The 12,505-nt window shown below is 41.1% G+C and overlaps 1 protein-coding gene across 1 annotated transcript; it reads left to right on the forward strand.

The window, feature by feature from the left end:
- The first annotated feature begins 837 nt into the window (after positions 1 to 837).
- On the forward strand, positions 838 to 11,401 carry pcyt2 (phosphate cytidylyltransferase 2, ethanolamine). Its single transcript, XM_035177958.2, has 12 exons — positions 838 to 1,151; positions 4,505 to 4,593; positions 5,450 to 5,611; positions 5,744 to 5,895; positions 5,988 to 6,029; positions 6,147 to 6,285; positions 6,558 to 6,640; positions 7,247 to 7,324; positions 7,703 to 7,768; positions 8,528 to 8,593; positions 9,617 to 9,705; positions 10,177 to 11,401. Exons 1-12 carry the CDS (start codon positions 1,018 to 1,020, stop codon positions 10,289 to 10,291), a joined length of 1,215 nt encoding a protein of 404 aa, XP_035033849.1. The 5' UTR covers positions 838 to 1,017; the 3' UTR covers positions 10,292 to 11,401.
- The last annotated feature ends 1,104 nt before the right edge of the window (positions 11,402 to 12,505 follow it).

Below are 12,505 nucleotides of genomic sequence, written 5' to 3' on the forward strand. Positions count from 1 at the left end.
CCTCAGGTTCACTACTAAAGGGATAGCAACACCTACTGCCAAAAGAAGGTTAGCCCCGTTTGACAACTTTAATTTGATTGACATAAAATTTTCACCATGTGGTCTACACTTGATGGCGTGGACCGTAATGCGTGATTAGTGGGCGTGGTCCAGCGCCGCGTGGCGGACGCAGGAAGTGACGTGTTTATCCTTCCCGCGATGCACAAAACGCACACAACACGGAGCTATTTCGCTCGGTCCCTGTTCGCCCTCCCCCGCGGCAGCAGCACAGTGCTGCTTGCAGCCCTAGTTAGATTAGTTTGAACTTTATCTGCTAAATCTACAGTTACACTTTATTTGCATAGCGACAAATCCTGACATACATGATCTCATAGCACTTCACATAAGGTCCGGACCTTAAAAATGACAGAGACTTGACCTCAGATTCAATGTGGGCGGCCATCGGCCTCGACAGTTGTGGGTGAGGGGTGGAAAATGGGGGAGAGAAGGGAGAGAGAGACCAGGAACAGTTGCGTCATATTTAAAGGTTCAGTGTGTAATGTAGGTGAAAGTGATCTATTGGGAGAAAATGAATAGAAAATAACCCAAATGGTGTTTTCACTAGTGTGTTTCATCTTCATTGACCAAATTGTGTTTTTTCTTTGCCCTAGAATGGGCCCTTTATATTTAAATACTTAAATATAAAGCCATGTTTATTTACAGTCGTCCTCTGCAGCTCAGTTTGTTTTTAGGGTGGTGTTGACTGGAGGTATTCCGCAATCAGCAGCTCCGCGCTTCTTACGTAACCACCACGTCAACGTGAGCGGGCCCGTTCGATGTGACGTCGCCGTGGAGGCGTTGGCTCGGCGCAGTGTAACACACGCACTCACATATACAGTGGAGCGGAGTAAAAGACGTTCCCTCCGCCGACAGTCTCACTGACACACCCGGGGCTGAGACCCGCCTGGACACTTTCAAACTCACTCTACCTCTGGTTCTTTTCATCCACACTCAGCTCTTTGTCCGAACCCCGTCGAAATGATCAAGAACGGTAACCACCACCAAGCTGCAGCCGACGAGCGGCGGGACGGAGCCGGGTGCGGTAAGCCTGCTGGTTCGGTGTGCAGTCCGGAGAAGAGGAAGCGCGTCGTCCGTCTGTGGTGTGACGGCTGGTGAGTGTCCGTGCCCCCCCGCCACCGACCCGCTGTCGGTGGGGGTTCATTCAGCTCTTCTCCCCGCTCATCTTCCTTTATATGTGCGCAGTCACACGCACGTTAGCAATAACCGATGGGACCGGGTTGGGTTAGCGTGCTAATGCTAGCTAGCTACTCACATCAGCACTTTAGTAACTCAGCAACAGGAGTCTTAACTGTGTTATCATACAAAGCTACTTTAACTGTGGGATGTGGTTCAAGCCAGCGTCTCAAAATAGCACAATTCTTTTTTTTAAAACTGTCCATTCTCTGTTTGTGCTCGCAGCCCAGCCCAAATATTGGAAGGCTTGTTGAGGCAGTACAGTTATCATTACTACGTCTCTTAGCCACTGATATGCCCCTGACCATTCCATTCACAAAGTGCGTCGTGTTCTCCCCGTCCACCTGCTGCTGTCATATCTCTGTTACTACCAGTTTATATGGCGCAGAGGCGTGGGGGTAAACTCGGGACAAGGTCCTGTCTGTTCATAACCTCATAACCTCTGAGACTGCTCTGCTCTGCTCTGTGTGTGTGTGTATGACACTACTTCAACTATATCCAGACTAAATACAAACTGTGATCATTGCATTGTCTCCTGCACAGATGTTACAGATGCTGGATGTAAATGTGCGTACAGCAGGCATGACCCAAAGGAAATGTCAAACAGCTTTGATATGTACCTTAATCAATCAATCAAATCAGCCAATAATCTCGAATCACAATTTGACCAAAACGAAAAACCTTTTACCAGGAGAAAGAAAAACACAGAAACCTGAGCGAGAGCCACAAGGGAGGGGTCTCTCTCCCAGGGCGGACAGAAAGGCAATAGTTGTTGTTTACAATAGAGCAACAAAATAACAATATTTATAAAAGCCATGCGAAAAGACAGTGTCAAACATAAAAAGAGATGTTTAAAGCATTTATACAATAGAAAATGTCCGACAGAGAGGAAGGTAGCAGCAAAGACAATTGTAATGATGCAATAATCTTATTCTTCAATCACATGCCACCACGAACCAGGATGTGACCGCAGTCGCATTCCTGAAAACAGTAGAGATGTCCAGAAGCTCATCTGCTGCGTGTACACCTCATCCATAACTCTGCCCTGTCATTTGAAACCCTGCCAAGTCTTGGCACTGTTGTTTTGTGACATTTATTGACAGTGTTTATGTTGTTATTCCTGATAGACTGGGGAATGCCAAGATTAGTTATTTACTGTCTGTCTGTCATGCTGTAACCGACTCATATCCCCCCATTGGTCAGACAGGTACATGTTATTCGGGACTGAAAGGCCCTGAACCTCATATGATTTAGCTGAACAGAAAACTAACTCCTAACGTGCAATGCAATACTTCATTGTTGGACTTGCGGCACAACAAAGTCTCAGAGTCACTGATAGCTGGATTGACATGTCCTGTGAGGGTTATAAATAACTGACATATTGAACATGTTGTCCAGTGTGCGGATGTAAACGCAGCATGTAGTGGGCAGCAGTTTCCTATTTTAGGATAAAGAGGAGGCCTATTGAGACATGTTGTCCATCTAATAACCAATGAAACAGAAGGGAGAGAAAGAGGAGCATATTGGTTAAAATGAAATGTAAGACTGTTCTTCTTGCAATACAAAGATGACAGTTTTTAACAGTTGTTGGGTTCAGGGGAGCCATTGTGGTCCAGGACTTATAGCTAAGGCATCTGTAAATTAATTATTATCTCAGAAAATAATGAAAGATGTTAATAAGCCAGGAGGTACTGGACTGGTTGGTGCAGAACATCAGTTACTGCTTTCATTAACAAGACTGCTGAAGGTGCCTCTAACAGAGCATGTCTATTGATTCTTTCCATGTTCCATCAATTAATTTTACAAGTATAAAGTATGTGAACATTTGATGACTTTCAAGACATTCAAATATTTTATTTTATTTTGTAACTGCACCCCGATAAACATTAAATGACATTTAATTGATTGGAAGTTGTAAAATGTATACTATAGGGGTAAATAATTACAGTGTTAGTACTAAAACTCTCAAAGTTGTACCCCTGTACTGCAAAAATGATCATTGACAAACATCTGATCTGCATATACGTCACTCTCAAGAAGACCCGATTACAACTGGCAGCTGATGAGGCAGGGTGAGGGAGCTTGGAGGATTACTGGTGAGGAAATTCAGACCAGCAGCTTGTGCTAATGTCATTACAGAGGAGAGGCCTGGCCACTGGAAGTGCTGTGACAGACAGTACCGTGTCCTTTATTAAAGCAGGCAGATATGTTGGAAATGACCTGCACATTTGCTAGCATAGGTACTATTTTACTTCCTTTAATAGCTTTCTTAGATATCTAAAATGAGAGTGAGGTTTCATATGCGCTCCATGTAACTTTTCTTATATTAAGTCCTTTGAGATCTCTTAGCAGTATAAAGTATAAATGTGTAATATGAGCCCACTCATGCTTATAAATTATTTAAACCACTTTTCTGTTCAGCCTGCTCTCTTACCTCCAGCAGCTCTTGTGCATCTGCTCATTCTGTGGAATGACGGGGCAGTCCTCCATGTTTAGTAACTTCAGGAATGTTAAGCTGCAGGGTGCCGAAATACAAGCACATTTTGATCAAATGAGCAACATCCCTGCAGATTCAAGTCAAACCGAGTGATACAAAATATCAGTGGAAAACACAGCTTCTTTTTTTCTTTTGGTAAAAACCAGACAAGAGTTTAAATATGTTGCAGTTAGATCAGATAACAACATGTATTTATTTGAAAAGAAAATGCCAAAACAAGACACTGATTGTAAAAGTTACTGAATGATAGAAAGCAAATAAACATTGGCACATTGTGTGCATAGTGTCCTTGAGCATTACCGTTCTCTCACTTACCATAATCATTTCCTCTCATCCCATTAAGTTTATTTCGATCCCCACAAGTTACTGTATTCCCACAGTGGCTACTCTTTCTGTGGCTGTCAGACTGTTTTAGGATTAGATAAGGGATTTAGATAAAAGATGCTTAATGTCAGATAGGACAATCGTGAGGGAAAAAAAACATTAAAAGGAGTAAACAAGGCAACACTGTGCTCTACGGTGCAAGGTCACAGTAAAAAGAGAAAATACTAATGATTGGACAAAGTTAAACAATAAAGTTCTCATGCAAAGGTGTCTGAAAGACATTTAAAAGACAATGATGCTGTGAGTCTGGGCTTCAGTTGAATAACGTTCTAATTGTGAAGGCCACACACCTTATTGTTATGTGTGTTTATCTGTTTACTGACTGAGTGTTTGCAGTATCTATTGTTTTCTAGGCTAATGATGTTGACATATTTTTTTCTGTCTCCTCAGTTATGACATGGTTCACTATGGTCACTCCAACCAGCTACGCCAGGCCAAAGCCATGGGAGACTACCTCATAGCTGGAGTACATACAGATGGTAAAATTGCCACATGCACATATTTTTGTGAAACTACTTTTTAAGTTATTGCACAGATTGAATATTCATTACTCATTGGTTTGGAACTCCACAATCACGTGCTGTTATTATATATTTTATAACAAAAGGCAATGCAACTTTTAGATAAATGCCACAGATACTAGTACAATTTAGTTTTAAAATTATGACAATCTCCTTCAACACGAGCAGTTTAGCTCCACATCTATAATAATCCCTGTCTGTACCAACTCTCCCGAAAATGTGTCATCTTCATCTGACCATTCACATACACTGGGCATGTGCACGTGTGCACGTCTGCGTAAACAGGAAGGGGATGTCTACTCTGCAGTTTGTTCTTTGTTGAAAATACTACGTTCTAGATAAAGCAATGGTGGAAAATAAGATGAGGGATTTCTTTTCTTTGACCAATGATAAAGAGAAATAGTAACTTACTGTAAGTGTTCACAATATTTTGCTTTCCCTGCTGCTAGTGGAGTCATGACTGATAATTTGCGTCTCCAAACTTCTCAGCTTTAGGTGCTCGCTGAGTCGTGTGGACTTCAGGTATAATGTAGCAATAGTGATGCATTTTAAAGCTAAAACGTGGTAGTGTGGATGTAGTTTTTGGTTAGTGCAGACAAAAACTGGGCTAATGTGTATTGTATTCATGAAGTATTTTACTCACTATTATATGCGAGATGATTTTATTTATAGGATAAGTGTAACAAAAATGTTGTGAAGGAAAGATAGACCTGTTGAAAGTTAGGACTACCACCTTCATAATTCATTACTGACCATACATGTGTTTGTGATGCACCAGTAATAAACAATTATTTTCCTTTGCCCCTTCTCAAAGCGGAGATCTCCAAGCACAAGGGTCCTCCGGTCTTCACTCAGGAAGAGCGCTACAAGATGGTGCGGGCCATCAAGTGGGTGGATGAGATAGTGGAAGGAGCACCTTACGTCACCACCCTGGAGACTCTGGACAAGTACAACTGTGACTTCTGCGTGCACGGAGGTGAATCACTTGAAGTCTGCTCTTTAAATCCTGTTTTAACACAATGAGTCTCATCCTTTATAGAGATGTGATCAAAGTCCAGATGTGATGAAATGATGTTGTTGATGATGAATCAATGTCATTGTTTCCCAGATGACATCACGCTGACGGTAGACGGCAAGGACACGTATGATGAGGTGAAGCGTGAAGGCCGTTACCGCGAGTGTAAACGCACACAGGGTGTCTCCACCACTGACCTGGTGGGACGAATGCTCCTCATGACCAAAGCCCATCACAGCAACATGGTGAGTATGTGCGTATGTATTCAGTGTATGGACAATGGTTGTTTGTTTTTCATTTGCTGTTGACCTAATATATTCTTCTATAACTTCTGCAGGATAACCCAGATTACCAGCAGCATACAGACAACTTTGGAAAGGTAGGTCTTTTTATAACCCTATCATATAAATAAATCCTAGTATTTATCGCACCTTGCCTTTGCCACGTTGTCCAAATGATCACTATGACTCAGTACTGTATGTGTGTTGTGTTCAAGGGTCCAAAAGGCCACAGTCCATGGACTGGAGTGTCCCAGTTCCTCCAGACGTCCCAGAAGATCATCCAGTTTGCCTCAGGAAAAGAGCCGCAGCCAGATGACACCATCATCTATGTGGCTGGAGCATTTGACCTCTTCCGTATCCTTATAGATCCAGATATTTATTAGGATCTGCACCAAATTGCACATACACATAATTATCATTCCCCCAAACATGCCAGATTTATTTTGTTCAAGGTCACCCCCCCCCCGAACTGGATCCACACCAAAATTGAGCCATGCTCCACCCTCCACAAAATGTCATAGAAATCCTTTGAGTGTTTTTTGTGTAATCCTGCTAATAACCTCAGTATTAACAGTATTTCTACTATGTATGTTATAGTTGTTTCCTTGACCACAAACTCCTCACAGACATTGGCCATGTTGACTTCCTAGAGATGGTGTATAAGCAGGCAGAGAGGCCGTATGTCATCGTAGGTCTGCACTTTGACCAGGTACGTCTAACTACGCACATGCAGTCACACACACATCTCAACAAACACACAAAAGGGTGAGAAATTCACCACTCCCTGCTGTGTCAGCAGGTTCCAAGAGAAACATTTGGAACAAGTTAACAAGAGCAGCCCAGACTTACCGGCTAGACGGTGAAAAAGACCATCTTAACTGTAAAGCTCCTTTTCCGCTGGTCAAAAATAAATCCCACTAACATCTGGCTTTTGTCTGCAATGGGAATGGGTACAACCAGCATTAACTTCCAGGGGAAATTACCCTAAAGTTGACACAGGGTTTTATCAGCTCTGGCTCAGTAAACAAGGTGAAAGAGCACCTCAGTTTTAAGTGTGTTTGTAACATTGAACATGACACACCGGGGGGAAAAAACAGTAATGCAATCTCCTCCATTGGCAACGGGAAAGGAGTCAATAACCTTCTTTTAGCAGGTTTAAAAAAAACCATGTATACTTGCTAATGTTGGTGTAAAAGAGGTATTGGAAAGTTTGGAGGTGTAGGATTGTCCATAGCACTATTAGACCTACTGTGTTAGCAGCTTATCAAAAGGATACAAATGTAAAAGTAGTCACTGAGCTCTTCTCTCTCTTCAGGAAGTGAATCGGTACAAGGGGAAGAACTATCCAATCATGAACATCCACGAGAGAACACTGAGTGTCTTGGCCTGTCGGGTGAGTTCAAACACTGAAAAAATGTTCAGCACAGCAGGATGAATTTCTGCTCCGCACACTCTGTGCTCTTGGCTCTCTGCCCCCTTCTTCCTGCTGGTCAGCTATCAGTGTAGAACAAGGTGTCTCTGTGGCCCCATCTGGACCCGGTGTGAGTTTGTGTTGAAGTTCAAATAACTTATGAGAATGTTACACAAAAAACAAACATGTTACACAATCCTAAAACCGCTAAATTTACTCTAGACTTCATGATGAGGTACAGAATTTGGCTGAATTGGACCAGTGAGCAGTTTTGTCAAAGATGGACATTTAAACAGGAATGTTTAAAAATCGACTAAATGAATCTGTTTTTCCTCTCGCTGTCCTCCTGTCTGTCCGTAGTATGTGTCAGAGGTTGTGATTGGTGCAACCTACGCAGTGGGCAAAGACCTTCTGGATCACTTTAAGGTGAGTTGACTTTGTGTGGTTTTAAGTCTGATCATATTATTTTTATTAAAGTATTTATAGCTTAATTTAATAAAGATAGTTTGTAGATATCAACAACAGTTTAGCAATAGCTTTGGCTACAGTGACAGCATAATAATGTTACACACATTAAAGCATTTCTCGACACAGAATTTAATACAAGTTATCACAAGTGTCTTAAACAGTGTAGAGCAGAACTTCAGATTACTCTGTGGTAGCTACATTTGAAAGAGCTAACCCAAGACTAAAACTGATTCAATACTGTGGCGCCCCCTTATGGAAGTGTTGAAATATAAGCTCAAGATCATCAATTTAAAGGTGATGATGAATTTATGTACTAAAAAAGCAATATCAGCATTTTTACATCAAAATCCCTGTCTTTACGCTTTCTGTAAAGTATATATGATTAAAACTGTTTGTTGACCCCTTTGCACTGAGGGAAGTTTACTTATTTTGATAAAGCTTTGTCAAGTTTTTTAATTTCCTCCCCGTCTTAAAATTGGGCCTGTTAATGAATGACGCGCAGGGGCTTACACTGTCAAAGTCATCGGTTAAATCCTCAGGCAGAGGGGAAGGTCGTGGCAAAGAGAGAGCATTGCTGTTGTAGTTTTTTTTATAATCTGCGTGTACATCTGCCAGCACAGGGCCCCTCACTTACTCCACAGTGAATACACTTGTAGATATACAGATATGTAGGATGTGATGGCTGGGTTTACCAGGTGTGTCTGTTTAACTGCGCAGGTGGATCTGGTGTGTCATGGCAAGACAGAGGTGTTTCCTGACAAGGATGGTTCAGACCCGTACGCTGTGAGTACAGGTTCCTACTGTCTGTGAGCAACGCCTACGACTGTATGACTGCATTTATATGTTACATGTGTTTCTAGTATGAGATTATTTCAAGGTCAAAATATGGTCATAGAGTCATGGAGTAAGCATTTCAAAATCCCAATATATGACTCCGAATGTTCCTTTTCAAGAATGCTCTGAGCAATGCAATGTACACAAATATGTGGAAAAAGTGACAAGTGATTCATAAAAAAAAAAATGCAATGATTTTTGTACATGAATACTTAAGCTGCATTATTAATGCAGCTTTCACTGTTACAACTTTTCAATGGTTGATCAGGATCAGGCGGTTAAGTCCACTTGTAAACTCAGGTCACTCTGTGGTGCATCCGTCTGGTCCATTATCATCATTCACCGTATACAGTGCCTTTGTCGCATGTTACCTCTCACTCATTAGGTGCTTTGAGTTGTATTTCTGTAGCCTAAGCAAACATGAATTATAAAGCAGAAGAGAAACAACAACTTTGTTATTGGAAGTTCAATTAATTTCAAACTGCTTTCATTTGGAAGATACACTTGTACAAAATGACTTAAAGAAAACTAGTAGATTCAAACGTGAGAAAACCATTTGTAGTCACAGTTGTGCTTCATAGTTACAGTAGATGTCTTTTTTAATTTTGTTTGTCTTATTAGGAATTCAGATATAACTGTTAGCATAGGTGATGAGGAGTAGTTCAATAAAAGTGGTGTTTTCACTCAGTATCAGTGACCACTCCCGGATTGGTCACTGATACTCCCAGTATTGTTCTCAATTATTGTTTCAACCCTAAGGAATTATGTGTTATTGCTCAATTCTGGTTTTAGAAAACTATAATAAACTTCACAGGAGCTCTACAGTGTTAAATTGTAACAGGTGTTATCCCACTGTTATTTTTCAGTGTTGTGTATTATTTCTTTTTTTTCGGTTTTTAAACATCACACAGGTTGGACGGGAAATGTGGAATTGTTTGTTTTGAAATAACCAGTGGTGTGTTGTGTCTTCAGGAGCCCAGGAAGAGGGGGGTATTCAGGACCATCGATAGTAGCAATAATCTCACCACTGATGACATCGTCCAGAGGATCATTGAAAACAGGTCAGGGTCTTGCAACTCTTTTCCTTTTTTACACCAAAATAAGCAGTTATATGCTGATAAACCTGCAAAAAAAGCTGATCGACTCCCTTCACATTGCCAGCAGAGGAGTTTACCTCAGTTTTTTTTCCCGATGCGTCATGTTCGTCCCAAACACACTGAAAACTAAGACGCTCTCTCACTTCGCTGTCTTGCAAAATTAGTGCTTTCACCCAGATGTGTCATTTCCATCATTGCCAATCGGAGCCGTAGCCAATATTAACCAGTGTCTCCTGCAGAGTCGATTGACGGGGGAGTGAATGCCGATTGTATCCACTCTCATTGCAGACAAAAGCCAGATGTTAGTGGGTGTTAGTGGGGGTTTTGTCCTGTGTAAAAGGGGCTTTACTCTTGCATTTCCACGTCATCTTCATTTGAATCCTCTCAGTATAGACTGATTTTTAGTTTACTGAGGTCACACTTCATGTTTTCCAGGCTGCTGTTTGAAGCCAGGAACCAGAAGAAGGAGGCCAAGGAGATGGCGGTGATCGAGGCGATGAAGAAGAGAGAGCAGGAGCAGAGCGATGCTGCCGCCCAGAATGCTCACTAACGAGACCTCAGACTTGGACCCAACTGGTTCTTTGTCTGATTTAAGCTTTAAGATGTCGGACTTAAATGACCCAGACAGATGGTCCATGTTGTTTTAAACAAGGCCTGGCTGCCGGTGAAACAACCACTGGGGGCCAGTCGGTCTCTAGCGGTCCACTGGACACAGAATCCTGCTTTTTAACATTTGGTGAGGCAGTGTCTCCCTCACACTTTCAGCTTCTTCCAGTTCTCTCTCTACACTAGTCCAGCCTGTACAGGATTAGATTAGATCTGCCTTGACAAGAACACAAAGAATCCAAACATTTAACACATTGCTCAATATCTATGTTTGTATCCATGTATTCACTCAACCTCGTGAGCCTGTATTTGTGTTAAGTGGTATGTTAAGTTTTTAATCATCCATAAGTTATTGACAAAATGTTAATGTGATTGTCAGTTTTGTTTTTAAATTTTAAATCAAATTAGTTTTAGTCAGTGAGGTTGGATTTTTTTAATACACTTAGAGGATGGAGATTTATTTAAATTTCTATGATTTTGTCCATCTGTAAAGGAAACATAATTACTACGTGAAAAGATCAGTGAATTAGTCTTCTTGATTTTAACTGTGGGTTTTAACAACATGAATTTGCACTGTGTGTGTGTGTGTGTGTGTGTGTGTGTGTGTGTGTGTGTGTGTGTGTGTGTGTGTGTGTGTGTGTGTGTGTGTGTGTGTGTGTGTGTGAGAGAGTGAGAATTACAGTAGTGCCTCCTTCTTGAAGCTATAGCTAATGCAAGGTTTGTGAATTGTATGAAAACGTTGGAACGTCTGTCTCTACAACTGTGGTTGGACTTGTTGAGTCCTACTTTCTTCAGTCTACATTCAAGAAATGTGTTACAAAAAATGTAAAAACTAGAATGTCCTCTTATCCTTTACAAAAAAACAATCCAAGAATGTAAAGATTTGGGAGCCAGTTTAACTGTTGAAGCTGTTGAAGGTTATTGTCTGTTCCTTCTCATCATACGAGTCACATTACCTGGACGTTAATTGTAGCGAGACAGTGTGTTTTTCAAAGTGTGTGTGGGTTGGAGGTGGGATGGTGGCAGCCAGAGAAATAAATATCTTTCAAAAATATTACACAGTGGATATTTTTAAGAACTATATTACAATGCGTAAATTCCCCTTGTTTAAATACGTTGCTAATATGGCAAAGTGTCGTCTGATGTGTGTTTTACACCCGCTGCGTAATGTAGTGCAGCCCTTTGACGGATCTTTGTTGGATCAGCACAAAGTCACGGTTCACTGAGTCACTGAAATGAGGTCACAGTCACTTGGAAACTGCTAAATCCGACTGCTCCTGTCCCATTCACACTGATCCCAGATCTGAACAAAGACCAAACCGTCACCTCATTGTCAACACAAAGAGCCTTTAATCCTCCAGCCCGGGCGTCCCGGAGGAGCTTCTGCAGGAAGGATCCTGTCACTCATCTGAGGGACATGACAGAGCACAGTGGTTTTCACGTCAGGGGCCCTGCTACGCACTCCACAAATTTACATTTAGTCTAATGTGTTTTTCCACTGTTCTGATTTACTACATTGAACAATGGACATTTATTTTACACAGTGACCTCTATACAAACCACAGTAGGTGGAAAATGGAACAATAACAGTTTTTTAACACTCGGGTGTCAGACTAATGAATTTAATAACGAAGTTTAAGCAAAAGCACAAGTCAAGTAATTGAGTAAATTAACTCACAAGTTTCAAGTTTTTATTTGTCATGTAAGTTAACACAAGGTCAACGGTACAATGTGTTGGATGAGAAGAACAGGTCAGCTCAGCAAAAAGGGCAATGTTAGAGAAAAAGATAGATGGACTAAAAACATCCTTTTTGAATATTCCTGGATTTATGTGGGGTGTCAGGTTATTGTTGTTTTATCCCTATTACCATTATTGTTAATGTACCTCCATGTGGAATTTGACCGTTTTATTTCTTGTTGTGCAGCAATTTGTGTCAAAGTGCTCTATAAATAAAGTTATTATTATAGATAGATGGGAAGGCAGTGGTAGGAAGGTGCTATTTATAGATAATATTTGTCCCCATGGGGAAACAAACAGATAAATAAATAGATAAATAAATTCTCATCCTAAATAAATAAGTCTCCAGGCCAGCTGGGAGATCAGAATATATCATGTATATATTATAGTATATTATATTATACACATAAAGAGAGTGAG

Source organism: Hippoglossus stenolepis, chromosome 2 (assembly GCF_022539355.2).
Source record: "Hippoglossus stenolepis isolate QCI-W04-F060 chromosome 2, HSTE1.2, whole genome shotgun sequence".
Classification (NCBI taxonomy): Eukaryota; Metazoa; Chordata; class Actinopteri; order Pleuronectiformes; family Pleuronectidae; genus Hippoglossus; species Hippoglossus stenolepis.